At 38.5% G+C, this 27,817-nt stretch overlaps 2 protein-coding genes across 5 annotated transcripts in view; both read right to left on the reverse strand.

Annotated features, from left to right (window-relative positions):
• Nucleotides 1-145: 145 nt before the first annotated feature.
• Nucleotides 146-2,938, reverse strand: LOC103995543 (high mobility group B protein 9). The gene is made up of 6 exons (XM_009416147.3): nucleotides 2,387-2,938; nucleotides 2,226-2,304; nucleotides 1,981-2,143; nucleotides 1,742-1,858; nucleotides 539-921; nucleotides 146-450 (listed from the first exon to the last, which is right to left on the reverse strand). The coding sequence occupies exons 1-6, from the start codon at nucleotides 2,578-2,580 to the stop codon at nucleotides 280-282; spliced, it is 1,107 nt and encodes a 368-aa protein (XP_009414422.2). The 5' UTR covers nucleotides 2,581-2,938; the 3' UTR covers nucleotides 146-279.
• A 3,039-nt stretch (nucleotides 2,939-5,977) lies between these two features.
• The window catches only part of LOC135620340 (transportin-1-like), a 38,006-nt gene continuing 16,166 nt past the window's right edge, over nucleotides 5,978-27,817 (reverse strand). For 2 of the 4 annotated variants that reach the window (XM_065123239.1, XM_065123240.1), the window contains exons 13-29: nucleotides 27,023-27,136; nucleotides 24,802-24,900; nucleotides 23,113-23,238; nucleotides 22,965-23,039; nucleotides 22,776-22,847; nucleotides 22,512-22,622; nucleotides 17,727-17,810; nucleotides 13,265-13,372; nucleotides 12,528-12,629; nucleotides 12,366-12,428; nucleotides 12,217-12,291; nucleotides 9,906-9,977; nucleotides 9,705-9,829; nucleotides 6,887-6,938; nucleotides 6,731-6,799; nucleotides 6,587-6,646; nucleotides 5,978-6,508 (exon numbers count right to left, since the gene is read on the reverse strand). In XM_065123239.1, coding sequence (XP_064979311.1) covers nucleotides 6,425-6,508; nucleotides 6,587-6,646; nucleotides 6,731-6,799; nucleotides 6,887-6,938; nucleotides 9,705-9,829; nucleotides 9,906-9,977; nucleotides 12,217-12,291; nucleotides 12,366-12,428; nucleotides 12,528-12,629; nucleotides 13,265-13,372; nucleotides 17,727-17,810; nucleotides 22,512-22,622; nucleotides 22,776-22,847; nucleotides 22,965-23,039; nucleotides 23,113-23,238; nucleotides 24,802-24,900; nucleotides 27,023-27,136 — 1,491 coding nt within the window. In that variant the 3' untranslated portion in view covers nucleotides 5,978-6,424. Of the gene's footprint in view, nucleotides 6,509-6,586; nucleotides 6,647-6,730; nucleotides 6,800-6,886; nucleotides 6,939-9,660; nucleotides 9,830-9,905; nucleotides 9,978-12,216; nucleotides 12,292-12,365; nucleotides 12,429-12,527; nucleotides 12,630-13,264; nucleotides 13,373-17,726; nucleotides 17,811-22,511; nucleotides 22,623-22,775; nucleotides 22,848-22,964; nucleotides 23,040-23,112; nucleotides 23,239-24,801; nucleotides 24,901-27,022; nucleotides 27,137-27,817 lie in introns of those variants that run through there. The other 2 variants (XM_065123241.1, XR_010489694.1) reach the window with 2 other exon arrangements.

Genomic DNA, 27,817 nt, shown 5'->3' on the forward strand with positions numbered 1-27,817 from the left:
TGGTGTTGAGTAGCTAGATTTAAGTTGCTAGGATAATGTCTTATTAGCGTCAAATTGTTTCGGTCATATCACCTGCATGAGAGGAACAATTAGGAAGAAGTAAAGCAGCGCAGGTAGCAGATCACAGCTGAAATATTAGTGCTCATATGAAACCTGCCTGGATTTGTGATCATTCATCTTTTCTCATCCACAAACTACGGCTACGAACTTTGTTTAAGTTTACATAAGAACCATCTGCTGATCTCTCAAAGACCTGCTGCTGCCTGCCAGAAACAAGAGTCATTCAACCTCCCCGGTTACAACCTCCGATGGCTCAGGCTCAGGCTCAGGCTCAGGCTCAGGCTCAGGCCTCCCCACTTCCTCGGGCTGAACAAGCTTCAGCTTTTCCTTGTACTCCTGCATCTCTCTCTTGTATCTCTCTTTGTCCTTTTGTCCATAGTCCTGATACACCTGGGAAAGAAGTCAAGAAGCAAGTTAGGTACTCGTGATAGGAAAGATCAGCACAGGCTATGGTACCACGACAACGGAGGAATCACACCGTTCTTTCCTCTAAGCTGAGCTTGTTCCAGGACTCCCCTATCATCTTACTGAACTCTCTTTCCCGGTGAGGGTAGAGAGCCTTCAGCTTGGAGTGCTTCTCAGCGAAGAAGAAGTTGTAGGCGCTCCTGTTTGGTTTGGGGTGGGCAGGGTCGCGGTGCCTGCAACGCCTTCGCCGCCTGAGCCTCGTTCTGGTCACGGCGCTGCTACTTGGTGCATTTGCAGTCTCCGGCGGTGCTTTTGCCAGAGTAGAAGAGGACGCCGAAGGCTGGTGTACATGGTAAAGCACGCCTCGCAGGGTATCGGAGCCAATCTTCACGGTGACCATGTAACCGTACTCGAACTTCCCATCGATGGATCCCGTGACTGTGAAATTGTAGGGTCCTGTGAGAACCAAACATGCAATGTATTCATAATGTGCAGTTGGTAATGATCGATCTTTAAGCTTAAACTGAGACTAACTAAACAAGGACGATGTTGTAGGTGCAGCAATTCATAGCACCATGATGAAGAACTTGGGAGGCGATTGGGACATTGATGGATGGCCTTCCTGTACAAACCATCATCGGGCCACTAATGAAAAGTAATCAGACTTATACCCACTGTTCAGCACATACTGCTCCCGCTGCAACAAGTCTGTTCCCAGACAATCCAAAACCCAGGGAATCTACTCCGAACAACATATCGACGGACTACCGCCCAAGACAAGACAAATGCCTTTAGTGTTCAGTCATTTCCGAGCATCCATCGTTTATGTAGGCATTCGGGAATGTTTTGAGATGCTAGGGACACGTAGGTGAACCCTCTCTCGCTGCTCTGTGATCGAGTTGATGGATATAGGACATTTGCCCATCTCTTTGCAGAATGCAGATGGGCTCAGGACATGGATTCAGCAGCACACAAGATTCCGACCTTTGGATGCACCGATGGGCACTGGCGGCCCGTGCATATATGACAGGTTGTTAGCTGGGGAGGAAGAGAAGGTGACGAATCTCTTTTGCTCAAGGTTGATGAGAAACATTCACTACCGGTGAGTTCCATGATGAAGAGGGGCCAAGTGCAACCTCTTAAATTGCTTGTGGATTTGCCAGTGCTCATATGATCTCATGAAACAATCAGCAGAAAGTTCCGGTCATCGATGATGATGATGATGATATCATCCATCCAAAAGAAAGAAAGAAGAGAGAGTTCAAAGCGACTTCACCTCTGTTTTGTGGTTCGGGAAGGGGTCTTTTCCGAGTCTTGGATGTCTGCATGGTCGAGTCGGGGACGACCACGCCGCGTTCGAGCTTGCCAGGAGGCGTCCTGGTCTGCGACGAAGCTGCACGCACCACTCGCGATACGCCATCAGCATCGTGTTTGCAATGCACGACGCATTCCATTGCGTTCACAAAAAGGATCGAACACACAAGAACAGGTGACAACAACGATCGATCGTCTCACCTGCCGGGGGGATCAGACCGCCCTGGGCACGGAAGTAGTAGACCTGCTCGTAGTGGTGGAGCAAGCTCAGGTAGTATCTCCTCAGTACAAAGGAAGCACTGGTGGTGGTGGGGGGGAACTTGAACGCCGCGATGACCTCCCTCCATTTCTTCTCCTCGATCACCTGCTTCCACCGATGGATTATCGATCGATTACACGAATAGACCAAACTGCATACGATGAAATGGTAATACAAGTAATACAACCTTTGCCAGGCCACCCCTTTGAGTCACTTCGACGTACAAGAGATGCAAGTCCAGCTCCCTCCCTCCAATCACAGGAATCCTTTCCCACCACAGAAGATGCTTCATCAAACAACCAATAAAGAGAAGTAAGCGTCGGGAAACTTGAGAACAGGGCCGCGTACATGAACTTGGTGCTCATGGAGGAGTGGAACCGGCGTAGGCTCTCCATGAAGGCCAGCTTATCCCTCACGACCTCCTCATGGGAATGTAGCGGAGCAGGATAGACCTGCGCCTGAACCTCCTCTTCCTCCTCCTCCACGGCAACCTTGTGCTCCTCCATCTCCACCCCTGTCTCCATCTTCTCCTCCTCCCCCATCAAACTACTACATCACCCAAATCCAACAGAGCAGCAGCAGTATGGCTTGGCTAATGCTTGCCAAATGGGAGACCATTACGCTGATGATGTGCTGTTAGCAAGGAAACAAGAAAAGACCTGACTCTTCCTTCCTTCCTCCAAAACGAGGCCATAAGCCCCATGGAAAGGAAGTAGTAGGGATACGGACAGCATAGCCAAAGCAGGCTTTTATTTGTAACGGCTACTTTTCTTTGATGTTGGTTCTTCCTGCGGCACTTTAAAGCACGCACACCTGCTCACAGTGTCAGCAATTAATATCTTCGATTTGGAAATGTTTAATTATCTTTGAGCTGGCTGTAATCATTATGGCCTACTCCTAAACGTTCAATACAGTATATTGTGCCTACTCCGTGCAGCTACATACGGATGGATACATGTATAGAGAGAGATGTTGGTGGCTTCCGTAGGCAGCGCATAATGAGAAGCTTGGAGTTCCCATTGCTAATCTGCTCGCTGGTCTCGTTGTCTTAATAAGGTCTGTGGCAAAGCGATGCTATTATGATGGTAGTGGCGTTGTCAGCTGCCTTCTGCTGCGGCGTGCTGCAGCGTATCCTCCCCGTACCACAACCTCATCTCTGCCGTATCTTTTGCCCGACCTTTCAATTTATTGCCTTCCATCCCCCTTTCTTTTCCGTAACTCGCTCATCAGATCACTACATAAAGTTAGGCATAAATGACCTCTCCTCCCTCTCTCTCTCTCTCTATCTCCCGCTCTCGTGGGAAGAGACCAGTGGAAGGCCATTTTGGTAGGTCCATCGAGGAAGAAACAGATGGGACCCACTGGAGAGAGAGAGAGAGAGGGAGAGAGGCGGGGGGGGGGGGGGGGGAGGCAGCATACGTTTCCTTCTGCGTGCAGCATAGCGCACTGGGCATATTTGGCGTCTTCTGGGCCAACTCACGGTCGATGCTGCGTTTGGTTCAGGGGCGGAGCGATGGGTGAGGCAAAGGTGTGTGTTTACGTCAGCAGGGTGGTCACAGCGTTGTGCCACTCTTTTGTTCACAGATCACCAAACTAAGAGAGATGTCATACATGCTTCGTCTCTCCGGGACGAGGATGAAACGGGAACTTCACCAAATCCTTCGTCGTCGGATGAAACGGGACGGCGAGGTCTGTTGCCGGTGTTGCTGTGAATCGAGCAAGCTACAGCGCTGAGAGGCTGTTCTTCGAGTCTATAATGGGCTACAAAGCTGGACGTATCGATGGAGATTTTGTTGAGAATTGATTCATAATAGTTATCGGATAGTGTTATACATGATTTAAGAAGTGGCTCATGATCTAGAAGTTATAGAATAGTTCTTATAATTACCTCAATCATGAGTGATATGGTGGAGTGAGATAGTTACCACTAGGTCCTATAAATAGGATCGTAGTACATGAAGCAAGATAGAAGCACAATACAATTGAAAATATCTTGTAAGTGTTCTATATCAATCCTTTTATTTTAAATACTATATCGGTTTTCTTGATCGAAAGGATTTTTGTTAATTGCATCGTAGTGTTTTATTTTTATCGTTTCCTAGCTCCTCCATCCCCAAATTTGTTAGGGAGGCCACCTGCTCTTGGATCAGCCTTTGGACGGGCACTGCGACCACATGATGCCTTGCATCATCAAAAGGCTTCTCGTCAATGGAGATATCAATCGTCACAGCAGTAGAAGATTTCCAATGTTCTTCGTACAACTTCACAGGTTGATGCTCGGGGCTCAACCCTCCCCTCGGAGGGGCTCGGGGCATGTCTCGGTGCTTTCGCCTGAGTGAGTCGGCTATCGTACGGGAATTGTTGGCTTGATCACCGATCGATGCTCGGCTGGTCAGAAGCAAATGACAAATGACGAATGACAACATGATTGGTCGAGTAGTGTGCTTGAGCATTGAAAACTGGTGTGGTCAAGCGACATAGCTTAGGTTCAGAGACTTATGTGGCCGAGCACTATGGCTCGATCGCTAGAGGCTGATGTGACCAAGCACCATGGCTCAAGCGCTAACTACTGATGTGACCGAGCACCATAGCTCGGGCACTGAAGACTGATGCGACCAAACTCTATGGCTTGGGCATTGGAGACTGATGTGATCGAGCACCATAGCTCGGGCATTGGAGATTGATGTGATCGAGCACCGTAGCTCGTGCATTAGAGACTGATGTGATCGAGCACCACGGCTCACTCACCATAGCTCGGGTACCAGAGACTGATGTGACCGAGCACCGGAGACTGGGTTGTGTGCTCAAGATAGATTCTATGAACAGATGCTAATGAAAGGGGGGCAAGATCATAATCTTTGGATGAACATTTAAAGGTGAGTTGCATCTGTGTCCTGCCTCAGCCAGGGTTCAGTCTCTTTTCGGCTCGTAGGGCCATCGGGGCCCTGTCCAGATAAGCTGAGGTCCCACCAAACCTGCGAGTGAAGAGACCAAAGTCCTGCACATGCCCAAACAGGAAATCTGGAGTTGGATGTCACCCACTGAATTAAAAGAATTGAAGAGTTGGACAGCCAATGTAGGAGAAATTAGGGAAGACGAGAGCTTAATTTTACAGTCTAATTTGATGTCTAGGTTGATTGTGGGTAATTGTGCACCTTAAAATATCTGATGTAGATGTTAAATATGGTTTAAGATCAAGTAAATTGTTGATCTCAATTTTCTGTGATGACAACAGATGAGCTAATAACAATTCCGGGCAACATGTGCAATGATGCTGATAAATCAAGTCCTATCGACCAAACCATGATCAAGAAATATAGATGATTGCTAATAATACTACTTATATTGACATACTAATTTAGCAATGAGAAAATTTACCTCAAATTTCAAAAGCGCTAGTCATTGAATTGAATTAAAAGAGTTTTGAGGATTGACAAACAGTAGTTGGATACTGATTCTGCAACTCACCCGAATTGCGACGCACGACTCGATTGCAACAAGTCAGATAATATCAATGGATGACAATAAGGAAAAATGAGGATCGAAGTAAAATTGATGCAATTGATTGCTGTGCATGCGAATTTGTATAGGACAGCTTTTAGAAATTTTAACTGAAGAAGTGCAATAAGTAGCATCATTACCACAGCAATAACACAATCAGGAATGCCCAAAATTATTTGAGATAGCATACATCAATCTTTTCAAGATCTGTACACGACAATAGTTTTAGATAAATCAAGTCAACTCTAATCAATAAAAACTGCACCGTTAGAAGAAAAAAAGTACACCGAGTGGATGAGAATTTTGGCTAGATTTTTCATGGAATCAGGCAGCAATCCGTGAGAGTTGGAGGAAATAAAAAAAAAAAAAAGATGATAAGAGTCATTACCATCAGATCGTCAAAAATGGATATTAACCTTACAGAGAAAACAATATCCATATAAATGACCACAAATACATTATAAACCTTTTGCCAAATTGATGAATGTCATCAAAGGAATCAGTGGAGTTACAAATAAACACAAGCCCACTGAAACATTATAAAAAACAATATATGAGTGCACAAGGGATTAAACTCCCTCTCTCAAACTGCCCAGCAAGAGAAAACCCCTTGGACCCATATAGCATGTATGATTTTGACCTGGCCTCATCCTTTTGGACCATTTCTGGAATCGGAACATTGTAAGGTATCTAAAGCACACAATCTGGTACAAATCTGAACCTGAAGGTTTAAAGTTTATAGGATCATTCTTCCAACCACTAGACATTCTCATCGATGCACACAGTTTATATGACCATTTTTCCAACCAATAGACTGTGTTTTCATCCGTCTCAAATGCAACACAGAAATATGATGACCAATGAAGATACTCTCCTTATTTAATGTTATACTCCAAACCTTGACAATCTCTGCACCGCTTGGGGATCTAGTGTGGACATGCACTGTTTCCATGCTCCATCTCCAAGCATCTAACAAGATAATGTACAATTTGTAATGTTAATTTGGAAAAATGCAAAGTAATTGTCATGTAAAAGAATGATCTGTACCTGTTTATAACCATTCAAAACTTGGCAAATCTCATTGTGCAGATCCTGGCTACGGATTTCCTTACAAAACAAAGAGAACAGAAGTCAGCCAGTAGATAAAACTAGTTATGATTTGACATTATAGATTTTGTATGAGATCCTTACATGCCAACTAGCAACAGCTTTACACAAGTAAGCTAGCGAACTCACCACGCCAGAAGGATTCACTCTTACCTACAAATACCACAATCAATTTGAAGTCAACATTATTGATGAACATCATGAAAAATGAAAAAGAGATGAAGAAAAAGTTGGACATACAATTGCACAAAGCCCACGAAATGCATCCTCCTTTTCATAGTCATCTCGTATGCTGCACAGAATATCTTTATAAGAAAATCAAGAGAAGGTAAAGGAAGCCAATTGTCTGTCTAATTAAGTTATCAGCTTTATAAAAAATTATTATACCTACTTGAAGTTTGGAATAACCACTTCATTGTATCCAAAATATTCTACAATATTTTGGAAATATCTAATAACAAGCATGTTCTACAATATCATCAGGAGATCAACACACTTTCCATGCAGAGTCTAAATAATTTAATATATTCTGGAGGAGTCAAACTTTTCTTTTCACAAAAAATGAGAGTCTTGACAAATTTAGCACTTAGTAAGGAAGGCGACACAAGTTCACTTGATTATTAGGGTTAAGACAGGTTTTTCTCGTGTTTCTTGTGCACAATGGACAGAACAGAACTATAGGGGTATTCCTGAGAACTTGTTGCAAATTGAAATTAGAATATCCTCTTTATGAAGATTAGCAAGATGATTATTCAGAAGCCCAAAGAAAGCATTATCCTAGTTTATGGATTTCAGTGAGAAGAAATTTCCCAAAAAATGTAGCTAACCAGAAAAAGTCAAATCCACTACCCGGCACAATCTTCTATTAGAATTTGGCATTCTCTACCAACAACAAGCATATAGTTTGATCTCTCAAATACTGGGGATCCCTCTGAGGATATTTTCCTGCCAAGGAGATGTATTCAGGCAATATCACTCCTTAAACTACAGACACTTAATTACCTGTCTACCTCTGACTAAAATAAGGGATCTCCTGTAATCAATAATTCAAAAGCAATTTCTGCACGATTCCGATACACCCTTTGTTGCTATTTTCCTTTGAATCACCATATGCTACATCTCACAAGTCACAAGAATCGCAACACTCTCATCATCAGCCTAAAACCAAGCATATTTGATTCAATACCAATGGAAATTTACACTTGAAAATAACCATATAGTTAGTTAAGGATATTTATCATGTTTTGGAGAGATCCCTGGATAAATTATAGATTAATTCCCTTGGGACTTCTGGGACACTGCTCACTCCAGAAGAAAATTTAGATTTGTCATCAAATAAGTACTAAAAGCTACTTGATACTCTCCAAGGACACATAAAAAAACAAGAAAAATAGAAGCTCAGGCATGCCGCGACTTTACTTTTAAGTCTAGACAGTTCTACATCAAAAGAAACTTCCAAAACTTGTCAAACGAGACCACATGTTGTTGGAAATGAGCATTTGATGGAACTCAACCTGCATCTATTTTTCATTTTGGACTTCTCAATAAAAAATAGAGAATATTTGAGGATAGTATAAATAAATATTACTTCAATTCCATGGAATAAATGAATGTTTCAAACTTAAAATAGAAACATGAAGTTCAATGTTGGTCAGCAAAAAACAGAAACCATGAATGATATTCAACATATGAGGTTTAAAATATAGTTCCCAATTAAAAAAATGAGATGCTACAGCTAATACAGTGGAGCAGTTGTTCCCACCCATGCAAAGCAGTAACAAGTTCTAAAAAATGGTACAATGCCACAAACTTAGGTAGCAGAGCAGCACTGGAAAAGCACATGATTGGGCATGCAACTGAGGCACTAGGCCTGAGTAGGAAAGGACTATGCCAACAGTGAGATAGTTTCCAGTAATAAGAATTTAAATTCTCTTTTTGATAAAAAAGGACCTAAATCCCAGGAAGACATGTATAAAATCAGCCAAAAAGAGATTTTGGAAGAATGTATTCATTTTTACATGATTCTGACAAAGTTCTACTTCAGAGAATGTATTAAACTTCCTAGGTAACAAAAGGAAAAAAACAGTAATAGCATTTTGAAACTTTTACAAATATGAGCAGTCTTCACATGATGGAAGAGAGTAAGCAAAAGAGCAAGCAACAAATTTCTCTCTTGAAGATTGCATAAGATGACATAATAAGAACCACCATCACTTAACATGTGTACATTTTAGAGACCTAGCAGTAATATCTCCAATAGTCCAAGAAATTTAATTTTTTGCCCAGACCGGTCCATTCGGCATGTGCCAAGACATGGACTGAATTTCGTATGGTCCAGTTGAATGGGTTTTTTAAAAAGGGAACCAAGACTATTTTGCCCTAAAACGCTTGTGAATCCTTACTAGCCCGTCTACCTTCTGTGCCGTCATCCTTCCTGCCACACTCTAGTAATTCTACTCCTCATACGACTACTCTTCCTCAATCGCTTTCTCTTCTCCTCCTATTACTCCTACTACTTGTCCCAGAAGTACATGCCGATGTAACGTCTCGAGACAGTGGCATGGACTGGACCTATGTCAGTTTGACCATGGACTGGCATGGGTCCATCACCAGAAATTTCATTCCTTGTAATAAAAAATAATTAAAATATAAGATGATTGATGCAAATTGTCAGATAAAGGTTGTGATTGATTTAGGGTTAAAGAGAATTTAAGTTGCTGGTTTTTTGTTTCACATGCCAAATGCTCTAGAGTTGAGAGTTATATTGACATGGTCCGAAGTGTTTAACCCGGAGAACATAACATAACCCATCTAAATGGTAGATAAAAAAACCCTCCCTTTCTCTTTACCAAACCAGATAACCATCCTTTAGCAAAACAGAAAGTAAAAAATTACTCAGCCAGATTAAGATAATTTAACAAACTCCAAAACAAATGCAGCTCAAGGAAACAAAATTCCATCTTAGTATTAAAGGTTGAAAGAAAGGGTAAAACTATAAGATGACTTATTCATACCAAACTACAGAAGCCATTTTCTAGAAAAGCAGAGATATTTTTACATGCATAAAGTGGTACACCATGACTGTATGAAGTGTTCCACATGTGGTGCCATGAGTTCCGGACAAACCCAGGCAAGCCTCCCAAGAGTGATAGCACTGTTTTCCAGCAATGACTTGTTCAAACCCTATGATTGAACAAGAAAATCAGAAGAAAAACTGAGCTAAAAATGATAATAAATCAGAATAGAGTAAACGTCTCACCTCTGCGTTTTGGAGAATAGGGACCAAACATGATATTACTGCTAACACAACTGGAGCAATTTCTTGATGAACCTGAAATTTGGTAGCAGAAGCAGCATTAAGGACCATTATTTAAAATCATACACATCTAAGAATATCAAAGAAAAGCTACTGAATCTGATCAGATGGCCATTATTCCTGTGTTGACAAGGTAGTGTAAATTATGATCAACATTTTTGCGGCTTATGTCAACTTTCACACAATAGTAAATAGACCAGAATGAAAATGGCTTAATGAAAGAAAACGGAGTAACATCATCTCACATTTTTTATGCATCTTTTTTTACCATAAACAATAACGGAATGCCCAGAATGTACACCTTAAGTGCTACTTGTTAGTTGGTAAACTGCTCTACCAAGTGGTCCAAGATATGTTTAAATAATTAAGTGAGCAAAGAAACTTATGTACCTAGTAGTAGTTATGCAAAAAAAAAAAAAACACAGGGCAAGACATAAGAACAGAAAAGTATTTTTTATTCCATAGTCTTAGTATCAACTATGTAAGGGACAAAATAGTACATATTGGTAAGACTTATAGCATAATTATGGAGAACAACCAACAATAAAAATGTTTTAACAAAAAAATTCCAACATATATGACAATTAAACCAGCAATATATTTGAAAAACATGTCACAATCTGGATTTTGTTGCTTGTAACAGAATATATTTTATAATAATACAACAACAACATGCCATAATGTACCAACAAAAATACATTTATATAGTGGAAGTAAATAATAAAATGAAGAGGAAACGACATAAGCAGCCAAGTTGAGTTGAAAGCACGCCATATGTTCAAGACATACAGGAATTTCTCCAATGGAAATTCCTTGGACCATGACCTTGCTTAAGTGATACTTGTAGCGTAAACATCATCTATTGCAGCTAAATATGTTCCCCCATGAAACAACTGCCAAAATGGTGAAAAATGTTGCACCAAAATTACTCTACTAAAATGGTTGAAATTTCTGATGATCACGGTAATGGAATTTGTTATGCCCAGATTTTTACTAAGGGTATTTTGGTAATTAAGATTTTAAGTTTGGAAGATTATCCTAATTCGATTTGAAGTTGGAATTATTTAGATAAAAGAGTTAGAAGCCGACCAATGCAAGGGAAAGAGTAGCAGATGGTGGTGGCATCACCAGAAAGAGATAGGTATCTACTATTTGTGTTTTTTATTTTAAACCTTCTTGTAAGTATTCTTGCTTCCTTATCATGATGTTAAAACCAACCAGTTTGTTCTATCTTGATGCATCTTTTAATTCGAAGACAGTAAAGTTATTATAGGAGACAAGTTTTAGCTAAGAATATATACAAAGTACAGTTATGCTGATATAAGAATCCCCTTTCTTTTGTGATGCTTCCATTGTGTCTTGCATATTGATGTCATAGAAAATTATTTTGTTGAAGACAATAGAGATGTTAATTAATCTCTGATCATATTGTTTCTTTGTATCCTCTTGCAAGGAATGATTTGATATTCTTCTTTATTCCAAGGATGTTAACAAAAAGGCCCATTTGTAGACATGCCACAACGGACTGGCCTGCACCCAAGTGCAGCACGTGCTGCAGCTTTGACTGGGTTACAACTAATCCAATCCACAGCCTAGACCATGCTGGAAACTAGCCCAGCTCCTGGCTTTGAACCAGACCCATACTCGTTCAACCAGTAGCCTAAACCAAGGCCTAAATTGGGCCAGCTTGCTGACCAAGACTGCACCAGCACACAACAGGCCTGGCCTGCGTCAGTTGAGCCTGCAGCCTTTAACCAGGTTGCCAACCAACGAGTCCACAACCCACACCAGTCCTGAACTGGTCCAGCTTGCAGAGTGCAATTCCAGGCTAGCAGGAGTGGTCTACCAGGGGCTAACTGTGAAAAAATTCTACTCACTGTCCATGAAAGGAAATGCTGAGTTTTTTATAATATCATTATAGATTGTCCAATGCTATTCTGGATTGGCATGGGTTGGCAAGTTACTGGTTGTATAGGCTAGGACACCTGGCATGTACATACCATGCCCAAAAGTTATTGAAATGCCTCCATGCCACAAGCACCAATCATGTAGATGACCCCAAATATGTGGGACACTATGGCTCTTTGTTGTTTCTGATGTTATTGTCACAAAAAAGAATTCTACGTTGATATTAATCCAAAAGGATGATAAATGACTTCTAGCCCCTCTCTTAATTTCAGAACATAAGCACAAGTTTTCTAGACAGAACCCATAAGATAAAAATTAGATGATTAGTATCACAATATGCACTGACCTGAACAGCCAATTCTCCAATGGCCCAACAAGCATTATTTGCCACTGACACAGCTTCTTTAACCGCAGCAGCACTCTGCCATGAGAAAATTATGTTAGGAAAGGACATTAGATAGGTTATTCTCTGTCCTTCAATAATGTATTTCCCACCAGTTGTTCGGCTGCAACACTTAGGAAATCTGCTAGACGAGGATGCAGGTGGGCTGGACAAACCTGACTTATTGCAAAAGTTAAATACATCTTAGTACACATAATTAAGAGGGAACAATCTAACATATGATGACCAGCAAAGTTGAAAGTTTGAAAACTCACTCTTGCAAGATCACCCAGAAGTGCAAAGGCACTTTGCCGAATATCAGCTATCTGATCCATGCAACATTGTAAAAGAAGGTCTCTCAAGTTGGACTTTGCAACCTAACAAACAACACTGGACAATGTTATCTCATCTGAAGTAGAATTCAGCATTTGTTCTAATTCCACTTATAAATAATATAAACCATTTGTGCTTAACATTTAGAATAACATGAAATATGTGTCCTGCCCCTCCCTTTCCTCCTCTGCCACTAAAAAAGGTGGAACATGTTTCTCTATGCCATAAACTATGGTAGATTTGATAACTATAAGATTATGGCTTATATCATAATATAAAAGGACATCTTTAAAAATCCCTTTTCTCTTCTTCTTCCTCCCCTCCTTTCCCTCCCCCAACTGTATTCCAACGTACTAACACGTGGTATGATGGAACGTATTGGACCACAACCAGTCCAGCCATGGACCTGCATGGGTCAATAACCGAAATTGAATTCCTTGGTGTAAAATACTATTGGGTTAGGTGTCACCTTAAACAATAGATTGATGAGTTAAAATCGAGCCAAACCACAGAAAAGTAGACTGTAATTTACCCTTCCACTGTTACATGCAAAATGCTGGACAGATCAATGAAGAATTAATCTATTTCAAATATATGCATATACATCTTTTTGCTGCAACATGCTTACAATTAAAGTTCAAAAAGAGGAAACTGCTAAAGAATTAGCCAAAAAACATACCAGGCTCTCTATCCCACCACCCAAACCTTCAGCAAGCCCTGATAAAAGGTCTAGCGAGCAGACAATGAACTCTTTATCATATTGGACACCAGCTGTGACATGGTCAACCTGAATTTTGTAGCACTAAAAATGTCAGGGTGACTAAAACTAAATCCCATTGTTCAATAAGATTTGATGACGACTATCATAACACAAAGTAATTGAATGATATTAGTCATCATTATAGACAATATGGCTATGTTCCAGAAGTTGTTCTCTTGAGAGAAATAAAGATAAGATAATAATCATAAGTGAAATATAAATTAATGAATGAAGAGAAATTTCAAGTATGTTCAATGTTGACAATCAACACATGTATCTAATTCAAAAGCTTGTCATATTAGATGGACCTTTTGACAACACCTTTATCTATGATGATACAATCACCAGCACAAGTGGACTATCCAATAGGCTACCTTCCTTAAAATGCACTATACTAAAAATATGCACATAGAAAACACCAAAATAAAGCTCTTTGCAACCCTTAAAACTAACATGGATCTCTCGAGATATAAAACATGCATGACTAATGCATCCACTATAATGTATTATTGGGCATTAAAACTTAACTCCCGTGCTACACCAAAAAAGAACAATAGATGGCATAATATGAAGTCATTGCTAATCCTAATTACATTGACCAAAATGTTGATCTTTGCAAATATGGCCTTTTTAATGTTCTGCTCCGAGGGTAATGTTTTATGATAAAGTTAGATGGTTGAAATTTAGTCTTTTTCCCAGTAAGGCTTATCCATTATAAAGAGAAGGCAAGTAAGCTACAATAAAAGGTAATTTTGCAAAAAATATAGAGAAATAAGATACATGGAATGTAGATTGTCTATAAGAATGATAACCAAGATTAAAGTTACACCAACTTCCTCATATCTATAATTAATACAAAGTCAGAAATTGAACACAGCCATAGGTAAAGAATTATATATGAATTGCACAAACCAAGCATAATAACATGTGTATTATATTTCTCTTTGTATTTCATCCATTTCCAATTTTTACCATTATAGTTAAATTATAAAGGGGAAAAGAAAGTAAATCTGACATACAGCCTGAAACGGTACGAAATGAGTGGCATGTACCAGTCCACTAGTTAACTGATTTGCTGACCAGCCCATTTCGGACAGTACACTAAAATATGGCCCCATATCGGTTGATACAAGGAATGCATTGGTCGATATAGTAAAAAACTATCCTGTATCAATTGGTACGGGTCGCTACCAATTGGAATTTGACTGATGCCAACCCAAATCGGGTCTACTTTGACTCCAATGGTCAAATTGACTGTTGGGGCCACTTTTGGGGCTTTAAATCCCCCTCTCTTCCCCCACTTTCACTCTCACTTACTCTCTTATTCTCGCTCTGGTTCTCACTCTTTCTCACACTCTTACTTGTGGTTAAAGTTCCTAATCGGATGATTCAAGATCAATGAAAGCAACTTCTTCCCATGCGACAAAGCTGTTCCTCAACATATTCGAAAAGATAAATTCAATTATTCCACCTCATAACCTATCCATTTATGGCTTAGACACACTTTATTCTTATCTAAATATAATTTATATACCAATAGATTAGAAAAAAAAACTTTTATTGATCATTTTCTGATCTTTTTTTCTGAAAATCAGTGTTGATCGGTATGTACCAATCCGCCCAATGACCAATTCCACTAGTCAATACGACAAGGCAATCCTTGGTTCTATTAAATAAGGAAATGAAAACATCTCATTCTCCACATATTTTTAAGTTGAAGGCCATGGATTTCTCTATTGTAAGTTGGAAGGCGAAACCATCCAAGAACCAAGGTTCGTAATTTCGTATCGTACCGGTGTTTCGAGCTTTACTCGATACAGTATGGTACAGTCATATATATATATATATATATATATATATATATAAAGGAGGCATACGTTGCCTCAGCAATGTCACTTCCTTTTCTTCTCCTCATCGTGTTCGACGAAGGCGTCTCCGGCATTTGCGAAGAACGCGACGAAGAAGAAGCCGAGCCGCCGCCTCTCCGTTACCTTCTGAATCGGGATCGTTGAGGGAGGGCAGTGCCAGATCGAAAACCGTCGAGGTTCTCCCGATTCTCTCTCTTCTCTCTCGACACTTCTTCTTCCCTCACTGCAGCCAAGCTGATATCGCCCGATAGCAGGCGGTTCGCGTACCGGCCTGCTAGGCGGTATCATTTAAAATTAAAATCCTTGCCATGAACTCCATTCTTCCTTTATAATTCATTATAAGTTGCTATGCTTTTAAAATAACCATATCATTAGATATTTCATGATAACTTACTACACCCATTATGCTCTTTCAACTTAAATGTATTAAGATTGCACCTTTATGATCTGGGAGGCAATGTGTCTTAGAAACGGCCTCTCTTCAGAACTCACATCGTTGGGAGCCTCGTTAACCTTTTTTATAATTTACTCTATGTTCATGACTTGTTGGTTGGCACCTTATACAAACAAAAACAACATTCTTGAAGGTCCTATTTCTTTGGACATCTGCTGCCTTTCAATTGAAAGAAAATATCATTTAATTTGATTCCAACATGATGGGGTTCAAAATTTTATTGGAATCTTTACATGCTAGAATATAAGATATCAATAATTTCTATTCATCATAATTCACAAGTTCTAACCTTTTCTTCATCTATCCAGAATCAACTTTTATATTGAGGTTTATGGTTAGCTACCCAAGTAAAGGTGATTTGAAGCAAAACCTACAACCGAGACATAATTAGATTTTGAAAAGAAAGATGATAAGAGACAATCATGTTATCTTTATATTTTATGTTCCCTTTAAAATCATTTCTTCTTTTGTGAATAGACTTAGAGTGCATATATAAAGACAAGTAAGGATTATAGTTTAGGAGAAAAAGGGAAAAATTCACTTTCATATTTGTTCATGTATCTACAAACAAAATTAATATTTAGACCAAGGATTTTAATTTCGAATGATACGGCCTGTACCGGACGGTACATACCAGTCCGCCAGTAGACCGATACACGGACCGCCTGCTACCGAGCGGTACCATCGATTGAGGGTGTTTCCGCCCCGTTACCACTCGAAATCAGTTGAAAACGGTCGATTTCGATAGTCGCCGCCCGCTACCGAGCGGTATTAGCTGAGGGAGAAGGAAGAAGAGCAAGAAGAAAAGGGAGAACCTGAAGATCCGACGCCGCTCTTCCTCGATGATCCTGATCTGTTGCCACCCTCCCTCGCCGGACGCTGCAGATGAGATATCGCCTTCTCCTCGTCTAAGGCGATGAGGTCTCGGCGTCATCGACGACTTCTTATCCATGCGGGGAGAAGAAACCTCTTCTCCTCGGCTTCTTCTCCCTATATATATATATATATCGAGTGATACGCTAAAACATACCGCTCAGTACGCTTGTACTGTATCATATCGAGCTGAGATCGAAACTCAAGTACGGTACGAAATTACAATCCTTGATTTGGACTGATTGGATTTTGATCAAGTAAACTAATGTTGAAAAGCCAAATTTCGTATCGGTTGCTAAATTAAAGTAGTTCACACAATAATCCAGGTCTGCCATGTATAGTTTGAATATGTTTTTTTCTGTTTTGTGGTTTCAAATCAGCCTAAATCTTTATGATATCAAAAGGAGCATGTTTGCATATGAAAAGAGCAAAACAGATATATATTTGCCTAAAAGTGAATGGCAGAAGAAAAGCTTATTCATTGCAAATTATGTAGTTGTCTCATTTTCCATGGACACGTAACTTGCTTTTAAATCCAAGAATTGAGGGAAAATCAAGTCAAAATAAAGACTCATGAAGGGACTTTATGAGAGGATGCTACAACTTAAACTTGGGTATAACCTTTTAAGGATTCCACCCAATTATTTGTCATTAGACTTTTCTTTTTCATTAGTATTAAAAGGAACAAGAGTTAGCTCCAGCATTCAACATCGTTAACATAGTTACCCGAATGTGAGGTTTCAACTAAAGGCTTCAAACATTAGATTTATCGGAGCCGCAGACAAACTAAACACAGTAATAGCATCTTATGGAAACTACTCTAAAAACTCACCTCTATGTTCTCTTATTATAATTTCATTAACAAGAATTTGACCCCAAAACATTGCAATATTACAGCTTGCTCTTGTATTATGTCCGTAACAAATTCTAAAGCTTTCTGTTTTACGATCTCGCTTTCTGTTTTACGATCTCAACCGTTACTTGTCTTCGGTTGGCAATCAAAATAAAATCACCAATCCAAATTCTTCGTCTCCATTCCATGAAAAATATTGACTAAAGATATCAAACTAAAAGCCAAAAAACACGACCATAAAACCTTGTTACTGTTATCAAGGATATGAAGCAAATTAATATATAATGAAAATATAAGCTATAAGTTGTCAAAAAAGGAAAAGATGAATAATACCTTTGCCAATAGTTGGATCTGGATAAGACCAATGCACCTTTGATATACAGGTTCAGCAAACTGAGAAAATCCTGGTCCTAGAGCCTGAGGAAAAGGATCAATGATTATAAATGGAAGGACTTAAAGATACATTCAACCAAAGAGGAGGCATACAAGTGAAGTTTGTTGCTAGCCATTCAAGACCCACAGAATGCTACCTCAGTTTGATTGTTATTACAGTACAGAATCACATATGTTCTTAGATAACTTGCATTTGGGTGTGAGAATGTATGATTAGCTAAAATTTAGCTTTAAATTGGAACATAGACAGTTGCAAGGGCCAAGGGATAAACCATCTCTACATGAAAATTGCTTAGACTGTTCAGTCATACATATGATCCAATCACAAGCATGCATATTATTAACACACTTCATTTTTTCTGCAGTACATTCTCTTTCCAGTTTCAACTAGAACTACTGATGATGCATTAGAGAAACTCAGCTCCTAATCTGGTTCACAGCCAATGCTCATTAATCAACCATTTTCTTCACAAACTTCCTAAATTAGCTTCAAAGATAGATTTCTCTATGTTCTGTATACCTATTCTCTGGAGTTCCACTAACTCTGAGTTTCATATATTAAGTGTCACCTCTCATACTAATTAAATTGAGTTTCAGAAAATATCTTACTGGGAGATCATTATTTTGATGCTACTCTTCTCTTCTGCACATAGGATTTGCAGATTTGAACAGTTAGTTTCTTGTTTCCCATGAAGTGATGAAGACAAGAATGTTATTTACACAGTCAGTCATCAATATGCACCCCAGAACCTCATGGTGGGCTTGGATTAAAGAGTGGGTCGATACATGGACCACCCCATTTCAGCCAGTCTAGTTAAATTAATAAAATATTCAAAGAAATGGTGGGAACCTTGTCCAAATCAGTGTTAAAGATGAAAAAAAAAGAGATTAGGGCTCATGAACACAAGCCCTCTTCTCACGAAAGATGCCGCCACCTCACCATCGCCACTTCGCCATTGCTACCGCGTCACCATCGCATAAGATTCCATCGCCTCACCATCGCAAACATGAGCCCTCTTCTCGCGTAAGATGTCACCGCTGCCGCTTCGACGAAGTTGTTGCCTAGCAGTCATCACTGCTTCCCAGGTACGCTACCACTGCTCTTTTCCTCTTCTTCTTTTTCTTCCTTCTTCCTCTTCTTCCCTCTTCTTCCTCTTTTGTTCCTCCAACGCCCCTTATACTTCTCCCTCTTTTTCTTCCTCGCTGAACCACCAGAATGCACCGACGTACCGTGCCGGTACACCAGTATAGGCCGATACTTACCATTCCAATAGATTGCCAAATTGGGTCCGGTACTCGAAAAGGAAAACACTGTAAAATATAATAGGGCTTGTTTCATTAGACCTATATTGCTATTGCGTTAAATAAAATTTTCTTCAGGTAAAATGTTTGCACGTGAGATTCCTATTAAAACATAGTCTGAATGCTATTGGTCCCTATTTTGTTCTCAGAACATGAGCACTATTGATGTGCAGAATTATGCAGAAATCGCATTAAGCACTTCAATGATTATTCCTACCACTTATATATATGGCACAAACAAAATAAAGCCATATGTCAAATCATCCATAAACAATCTCATTGATTACCTCGTAATACCTTTTTTGATCCTAATTAGGAACTTTAATCACAAGTGAGAGTGTGAGAAAGAGTGTGAACATAAGAGAAGTGAGAGCGAGTGAAAAAGGGAGGAATAAGCCGAATTAAAGCCCCAAAAGAGAAAAAGAGTGAGAATGAGAGAGTGAATAAGAGTGAGTGGGAGTGTGTGAGGGGGGGAGGAGGGGATTTAAAGCCTCAAAAGAGGCCCCAATGGTCAATTTAGTTGTTGTGGTCAAACTTGATCCAATTTGGGTCGATATTGGTCAAATTCCGACTAGTACCGACCCATATCGATCTAAACAACATGACTTTCGATCATGTCGATTGATACTCACCCACGCCCATACCGATGGATACCTAACTCTTTTCTTGTGTACCACCCGAAATAGGTTGGCCTGTGTATCGATATGTACCGCCCGTTTTGTACTATTTTAGGCATACATCATGCATTGATTTTCCAAGTATATCTCGAAAGAGTGCATTCTGTATCATATTCTGAATTTTTAAACTCTTTTTTTTTGTTGTTGCAACATTTAGTTTATTCTCCCCTTGTTTATTTTGGTGACTAGAGGAAGAAAAGGTAATAAAAGATATGCAAGAAGATGGATGGAGAGACAATAACGATTGAAGGGAGATGAGAAGACCAGGGAGAGAGGTCGTCTAAGGAAAAAAAAAGTAGGGTTTGTTGTACCGATGTGTACCGCCCGATACGAGCAGTACATACTAGTATGTTACCAGTCACTTGACCTCGTATCGGGTGATACAGGGCCTGTACCGGGCGGTAATAGTCGAAATCCGACCATTACCGACTTGTACCGATCGATAATGGTCGAATTTCGATTGTTACTGATCAAGGGCTGAGATTGCGCTATTTCAAACAGTTAATTTGACTGTTTGAGGCTTAGAAAAAGATTTCTAAACCCTTTCCTCCCCTCTCTTTCAACTCAGTTCACTCTCTCAAACTCTTTTTCGCTCACATCTCTCTCTTATTCTCACATTTTTACTCTCCTAAACTTAACGAAATTACGATTTGAGTAGATGCGACAAAGTCTACACAACATAGACATAGAGTGGAACTCATCATTTTCGCAACCATTGTATTGTGGAGAATTTTACAGCCAATAATAGTACAATGATAGTTGGTCATACTTCTCCGAGCAATAGTATGATGATCGATCTTACGATACGGAGCAGTAAATCAATAGCGAAAGTAGAAGTTTTGACACTATCTATGCTCCGCTCTTATACATGCCATGTTCGTCCTTGCCTCAAGAGCCGACTCGAACACATGTGGTTCATGACGATCAGACAATGACTATTACCACATTGATAGACCAATGGCATAAGGTGTATCAGTACACTATGTTGTAGGATCAATTTTAGGATTGAATCCGACAAACATATCATATTGATATACATATATAAAGGATCGAGGACCCCGATCCACTAACCGTGAAATCTTGTCATTCTTTTTTGTGATAGAATTAGATATATCCATCAATTAATTACTTAATTCATTTGAATCTTAAAGTTTAAGTTGTATAAAAATAATCTAACAATTCAAATAATTTTTTTGTAGATAATTCAATATTAATGGAAGGACGATCCGGAACATACCACAAAGCTACTCCTCAAAGTCCGAAAAAGATATATGACAATATTCTTTCTTAATTTATATTATTTTTGCTAAAATTATACTAAATTTATATTTATTTCTAACTTAAAAACCCTAATCTAACTTTTTTTATTTCTCTGATTTTTTTGGAGATTTTTTTGATGATTTTGGGCATACCATTACTACGCCTTAGTATGTATAGTACTAAGCAAGGCTCGATACACCGATACAGGCTTGAATTGCAATCCTTAGAAAACTGAGTGATCTTTTAGAAGCAATTACATGAAAGAGGCCATTTTCTTTCTCACGTTAACTCTAATTTCAAAATTGACATAAATATCATCCTAAACAAATAACAAAACAGATTTAAGTTAAGAGTACTTAAGCAATTTTAGTTATACTTACAAAAACGGATCAGTTTTATTTATTAACCTGACCGATTCATTTAGTTTATCCAAAAACCAGCTAGGTCACTCAGTTCATTCAGTTTTATAACATACTCGATCCAATAAGTAAATTGGGTCGGTCAAAAGTTCGATTTCCAGTTTTTTCGATCTTATGGCTTGTATTTATCATTATATTTCTATATTAATAATATATTAAAGCTAATGAGGTTTTCAATATTTTGGTACAAGTCTAATGAGCATTTAACAAGAATGTCTTCTATCAAAGTAGGTGAAACCGTGAAAGACATGTTGATAAATCTTGTCAGAGTTCTACAAGGGATGCAAATGAAAATCTTCATTCTCAAAAACGACTTTTGCACCAACGAATGTGCTTGATATAATGGAAAAAAAAAGACTTGTAGCATCCATGCTAATGAGTGTAAGTTCATAATGGGACTAAGATGAAGCACCATGCATATTAATGAGTGATAAATATTTTACATCATGTTTTATGTGCTTGAATTGGTAGTGTTACCAACTTTTTTTTTCCTCTCATTTTATAACAACATCCAAGATAGCTTAATTAGAGTATTGTATCCACCGGTACACAGGAAATGAGTTATTTTGGATAGCTTTTTCCTGTGTACCACCCGAAATAGGTTGACCAGTGAATACCTTATTTTGGAACCAAATCTGTATCATTATATGTTGGAGTCCTGAGGAAGCGAACTTTTCGGTATTAATATCCAACTTTAAACATTAGGTAGCTATTTATAAAAAGTTAAAAACAGTAACTTTTCAACAGATTATATTATTGTTCCCTAGCCATGATTATTTGCTTCACTAAAAGAAGTGGTCAGGCAAAACTACAAAGGAGTTGAAAGTTGAAACTACTCATTTAGGAACTGACCAATTTCCCAAACTACAGATTAAATATGCCATATGAAATAGTGGTTGCTTCCCGTCAAAGGTTCAGTATGTCCATGTAATTTGACATAATATATGAACTATGAAACATTAACAACAGATGCATGTCTTTTCAGCCTCGAGACTTTCACAGGATGGATCAAGAGATTGTTCAAGTCATGATGAGATTAAGAAAACTAAAAAATATGCAAAACATACCTGTGAAATGGATGTAAAACATTCAAGCAATGGGAATAGATCTTTGTCAGAGTTTGATAGTTGTTGCCACTTGGTGATCAATGGAGGCATCAATATGTCAAGGTATTTTGGCTGCAGATTAGCATCATATCAAATTAGCATGCGGATATGATCTATCCATAAAGACACAATATGAAGATGCTATTCCTCAATTCAACTCAAAATCTCTGTGACAAGGAAATGATACAGAAAAAACAGGCTTAATACTGCAGAAAATTATAAAACCTGATTGAGCTCTGAACCCACTGCATCTGCTAGAGTACCAATGGCATCATAAAGAATTCGTAGGTTTCGTCTCTATATAAAGAAAATAAATATACAGTGAATGGGAAAGAACATCCACTACATACAACATCTTTTGAACAAATTCCACCCATGACAATTTCTAAACTAATCATTAGCATCAGAAGAAACCTGATATTTTCCATAGGCACATAACAGATGATGCAAAATGATTTCCAAACGTGGGGCCAATTCATCTGCTGCCTCCTGCCAGGAGTAAGACTCAGCGGTAAAGAAAAGAATTTAAACAAGGTCATCAACCTACAAGCTCAACAATAACCTCTTCAAGTGTCGCAAAAGCAGAGCATGCAGCCTCTTGCACACGTTTGTTGGTGTCCAATATCCTTCTGAGGAGTCCTGTTAGTACTTTGTCAAATTGTTCATAACCATCTTTGTGACCAATACTCTGCATTAGCAAGGAAACATAAACAAGGTGTACACATGCTTGTTTCAATCTTGAAAGAAGATAAGAAAGAAAAATCGTAAGCAACACAAATATGCAAAATTAACTATTGAACTCACTACCAGAAAAAAGATAACTTCCAATCATTCCTCGCTGAAAGCAAAATCAAGAAGTATATTGTAACACCCCCAATTAGTCCCACGTCGGAAGTGGGCAAAGACTAAGATTGGCTTATAAGGGTCTGATGAGTGTACTACGATAACTCCAGCTTAAGCATTTTGATCGGTGGTTTGGACCAAAATGGAGTTACTTGTCAGTTAACCCATCAGACTCAAGTCGTGACATTTTGGTATCTAAGCCGACCTAGTATTTGGGCATGGTGAGAGGGCTCGTGACATTTTAGTATTAGAGCCGACCTAGTATTTGGGCATAGTGAGAGGGCTCGTGACATTTTGGCATCAAAGTCGACCTAGTATTTGGGCATGGTGAGAGGGTTCGAGTAGGAAAGGGCTACCCATGGATGGAGTCATAGAAGATGAGGACATCAAGCTAATTGAGTGGGGAAAATTGTAACACACCCAATTAGTCCCACATCGAAAGTGGGCAAAGACTAAGATTGGGTTATAAGGGTTTGATGAGTGTATTACGACAACTCCAACTTAAGCATTTTGGTCAATGGTTTGGACCAAATGGAGTTATAGGCCAGTTAGCCCATTAGACTTGGGTCATGACATGTATTGTACTGGAATGAGGCTATGTGTCATGTGAAGGTTGTTCCAACACACCCTTAACACTGTGCATGGCCTGTGCTGATTGGCATGGACCTTGCCCCAAATGGTGGTAGTAAAACTAAAATCCTTGGTTGAAAGCCTTTTCATTTGGTCATATCATTCGAATTATATAATTGTAATGGATCTAATATAATTGACGTTCAAGTCTTTAGTGCTAGAACTTCGGTGATGGAATATATTTGAGATTTTTTTTAGGCACTAATGAAAATGATATGAGGAAATTGTGATTCAAGCCACTCTAGTCAGTGGGATGTTCTAGGAACAAGAAGTAGAATGGTCTGAAGTGCAATTAAACAATCTATCCACAACAAAGGCAGATAACAGGAATTTCACATGTGGCGACACATTTGATCAATTTGCCTTATGTGGATATTCTCATTTCTTTTTGTTGTGAGAGTTTCATGATTTATATATTGTTTTTAAGCAACGAGATCCCTAATAATCAACAAATTTTCCATGTGTGTTCTGAAAATTGTTGGCTTTGCATTTTTTATTTTTCTACTTCTCATGTTTAGCCCTTGGAGATATGTTCTCATAGTCCACATTTGGGGACAATGATTCTTACAGCTAACTCAATCCTCATAAAGCAAATAGTATTGATTATTAGTGTCAAACAAATTGATCTGGCATTGACACTAATTGGATGGAGTGGATCCACTGTGATTAACAATGAATCAAACAAATTGATCTGGCACTGACACTAATCCAAAAGAAAGTTAAAGGAAAAAGGAGGTCATTTGTCAAAGGTATCCAATAAAGCTGGAGTAAGCTGTACCTGAACTATGAACTTGCTAAAACGAGAAAGTGTCCAACAAGTGATGCTCCGTATAAGTGGAAATTTATCATCCAGAAGTGGAATGAGAAATGCAATAATCTGTAAACAGAATAACAACAGCACATCGGTTATTCAAATATAGGGGAAAAAAAGTCTCTAAGATGAATTGCAGTTCAGATTTACAAAGATATGACACCATTATGTGTCTGACATTACATAACAGAAAAGCACAATACCATGTGTAACTGGAAAATACTTCAAAATTCTATGAGTTAACACTAACATAAGCAAGCCATACTAAAAAAAGTTGAACTTGAGAGATTTTTCACTCAAGTCCCACAACCAAACAAGCAATTATTTAATTGTCACAGCTGCTAAAAGCCTAAAACATCCAAAAACAGGCATAAGTATGCAACTTGAAGAAACATAATGAGACATAATGTTCTGGACATAAAAGACAGTAGGTTGATGCAGGTCATCCACATTCTGTCTTTAGTTTCCCTGCCATTTGTCTATTTCACAATAGACTCTAGTATAAACACGTAAGTGAGCAGCTGATTACAATGTACCTTCCTTCTAACTCCCATCCCTAAATAAGGAAAAGAGAAGTAGCTTTCATGCTTTAGTCTTTGACTCTTTTATTTAGTCTGATTATGCTTATAACAAGGACTTCAATGAGTTTAGGTGTGTCAAATGCATGTAACAACTACAGCCAAGCCACCAAATAGCTACATGATGCAAATGATAATTTACAAAATTACAACTAATTCATCAACTACTCCAAAAGAAACATCTGTGATAATTTACAAAATTACAACTAATTCATCGACTCGAGTTATAGTACTGCAATTGAGAAAAGATATTTCATGCTAATATTCATATGATTGTCCTTCATTACATGGTGAAAGTATTTTGTAAGCTCTTCTGCTCAGGGTCACTTGAAAACTGCTTTTCAAGTCAACATGCAAAAGAATATCTTTGAAACATGGAGCAATTCCAATCACATTATCTTCTCTCTTGACCGCTGATGCAAAATATATATGAGACCGCAGATTCTGAGATGATCGAGAACATTGTTGCTAACATCTAGCCATCTGCCATTAACACACAAGAAATTCCTCTGCTAATAATATTTTTTTGCAAAGGGTAAGTGATGAAGGCAGGATTCGAGTCCAATCCTTGCGATAAACTGTCAAAATCTCTACCAGCTATGATAGCTAACACCTTCCAAAAAAATATATCGGATGAAGTTTCAAACTCTCAACTTTTGATAAGAGGATCTGGCACGTCATCACCAAATCAATGTTTTAGATATAAAAATATGATGGATCAGATTTCGAGCTCTCAACCTTTGGTAAATGAGTCTAATACACCACTACCAGACCAATGTTTAAGATATTGTTGATGATATTTTCTAACTAAACTAGTTGTGGCTAGTGGTGTAATAAGTTCTTTTTATTGGATTGAAGTCAATGAATAGTATTTTGCTAGTTCTTTTTATCCTCATCCATGGAATCTTAAAATATAGAGATAGTGAGATGCATCCCATAGATCACAAGGAAATCCACCAGATTCATTGCAAAGTCAGCAAAACAAATAAATATTTTGATATGGCAACAGTAGTATCATTATATTTCAGTGACAAGTTCCACATCATATCTCCTGGTAACCATTGCTTCACATAAGGACATAGTAGCTTGAAGAGGTTGATTGCTAGCCTTGTTTGTGCCTCTCACTATCATTTCATCTGCCTAGAGAATCTCAAGTTGAGATAATTAAAGTATTAAACAAACTAACACAATAGGAATACAAGCTGGTCTTATCAACCAAATGCTTAGTTATCAAGCAGAGTTATAAACTTATAATTATAACTGGCATCATCTGAAAATAACAGTTATATAGGACATACTAGTTGCCTGCATGTCATTTCCACTGTTTCCTAGAAGACTATACTGATCAAGCAAGAAATCTAAAAGTTTTTACATAAAAGTAATGACAAGCTAAATTTTATAGCAGGCTAAAACTTGGTTATACCATTAAAAAAAATCAGCCATGACGCCTAACATGAAGATTCCCAACTGCTAATATCTTTCTAGCATTAATTAAAGCACAAGAAGTTGAGACAAAACCAGATTAAGAAGCAATAACATTAAATAACATTTTGTTTATTTGAATATGGCTGAATAGTGTAAAACCTCGTTAGCTAGCTAGAAAAATGTACCTCAGGAAGATGGGGATAAAGTCCATTAATGCATCCCTCTGCAATGGCCCCAATAGCCAAAACAGCAGCTTCCCTCTCCTTCCAATTAGAGTCACTTGTAGCTGATAACTTTTGCTGCAAATGTCAGAAGTATACAAGTGCATGCAAATTATTAGAAATAAACAACTTCTGAAGGATCAGTTATTAACTTCCATGTATATTAATGCTTATATGATTATTCACTAATGCATGCTGTGGAAACATTAAAAGTTCCAATAACTGTATCCTGATAGAATTATAAGTTACACATAAGATTCTAAAGCTGTATGATGCAGCCTTTGGCTATTTTGGCCAAATACCGTTAAAAGTCATCTCATTGTATAGTGACGAAGCATGATATGTTCTTCAGGCAATATGAAGATCATCAATCTTTTATTTACAAGAATCAAAACTCCAAGACTCGTGACTCTTTACTTTAATATATCTGTGCTAGGAGCTAAGACTGAATTCACTATGAGACCCTCTGGTGGTATTTTCATTGAATGGGAAAAATTAACCTTCTACTGATCATTGTATCAATGACTAATTATCTACTGAACTATCAAATTATTCAAATTTCCCAAGACTAAAAGAATGGACCTTCACTAGATCTAGGTCTAGTTCTCTATTAGAAACTAGTCCTTCCAGTTTCAAAGTATTTGAAGTGACTTCAACATCATCCAATTCCTCTTTGAAAGGAGCTTGGACCCAACTTCATCACTGGAATTGGGGAATTATAATGATTTCACTGGAAACAACTTTATCGAGCTTCATATC

The sequence above is a fragment of the Musa acuminata genome, chromosome BXJ2-8, assembly GCF_036884655.1.
Source record: "Musa acuminata AAA Group cultivar baxijiao chromosome BXJ2-8, Cavendish_Baxijiao_AAA, whole genome shotgun sequence".
In the NCBI taxonomy this organism is placed as follows: Eukaryota; Viridiplantae; Streptophyta; class Magnoliopsida; order Zingiberales; family Musaceae; genus Musa; species Musa acuminata.

What these genes read in the sequence shown, in the direction of transcription:
- LOC103995543 (XM_009416147.3), bottom strand. Translation starts at nt 2,580, where the DNA reads ATGGGGGAGGAGGAGAAGATGGAGACAGGGGTGGAGATGGAGGAGCAC. An exon ending in TCCATGAGCACCAAGTTCAT is followed by an intron (nt 2,305 to 2,386) that starts GTACGCGGCCCT and finishes GTGGTGGGAAAG; the next exon opens with GATTCCTGTGATTGGAGGGA. An exon ending in TCAGCTTAGAGGAAAGAACG is followed by an intron (nt 451 to 538) that starts GTGTGATTCCTC and finishes CTTCTTTCCCAG; the next exon opens with GTGTATCAGGACTATGGACA.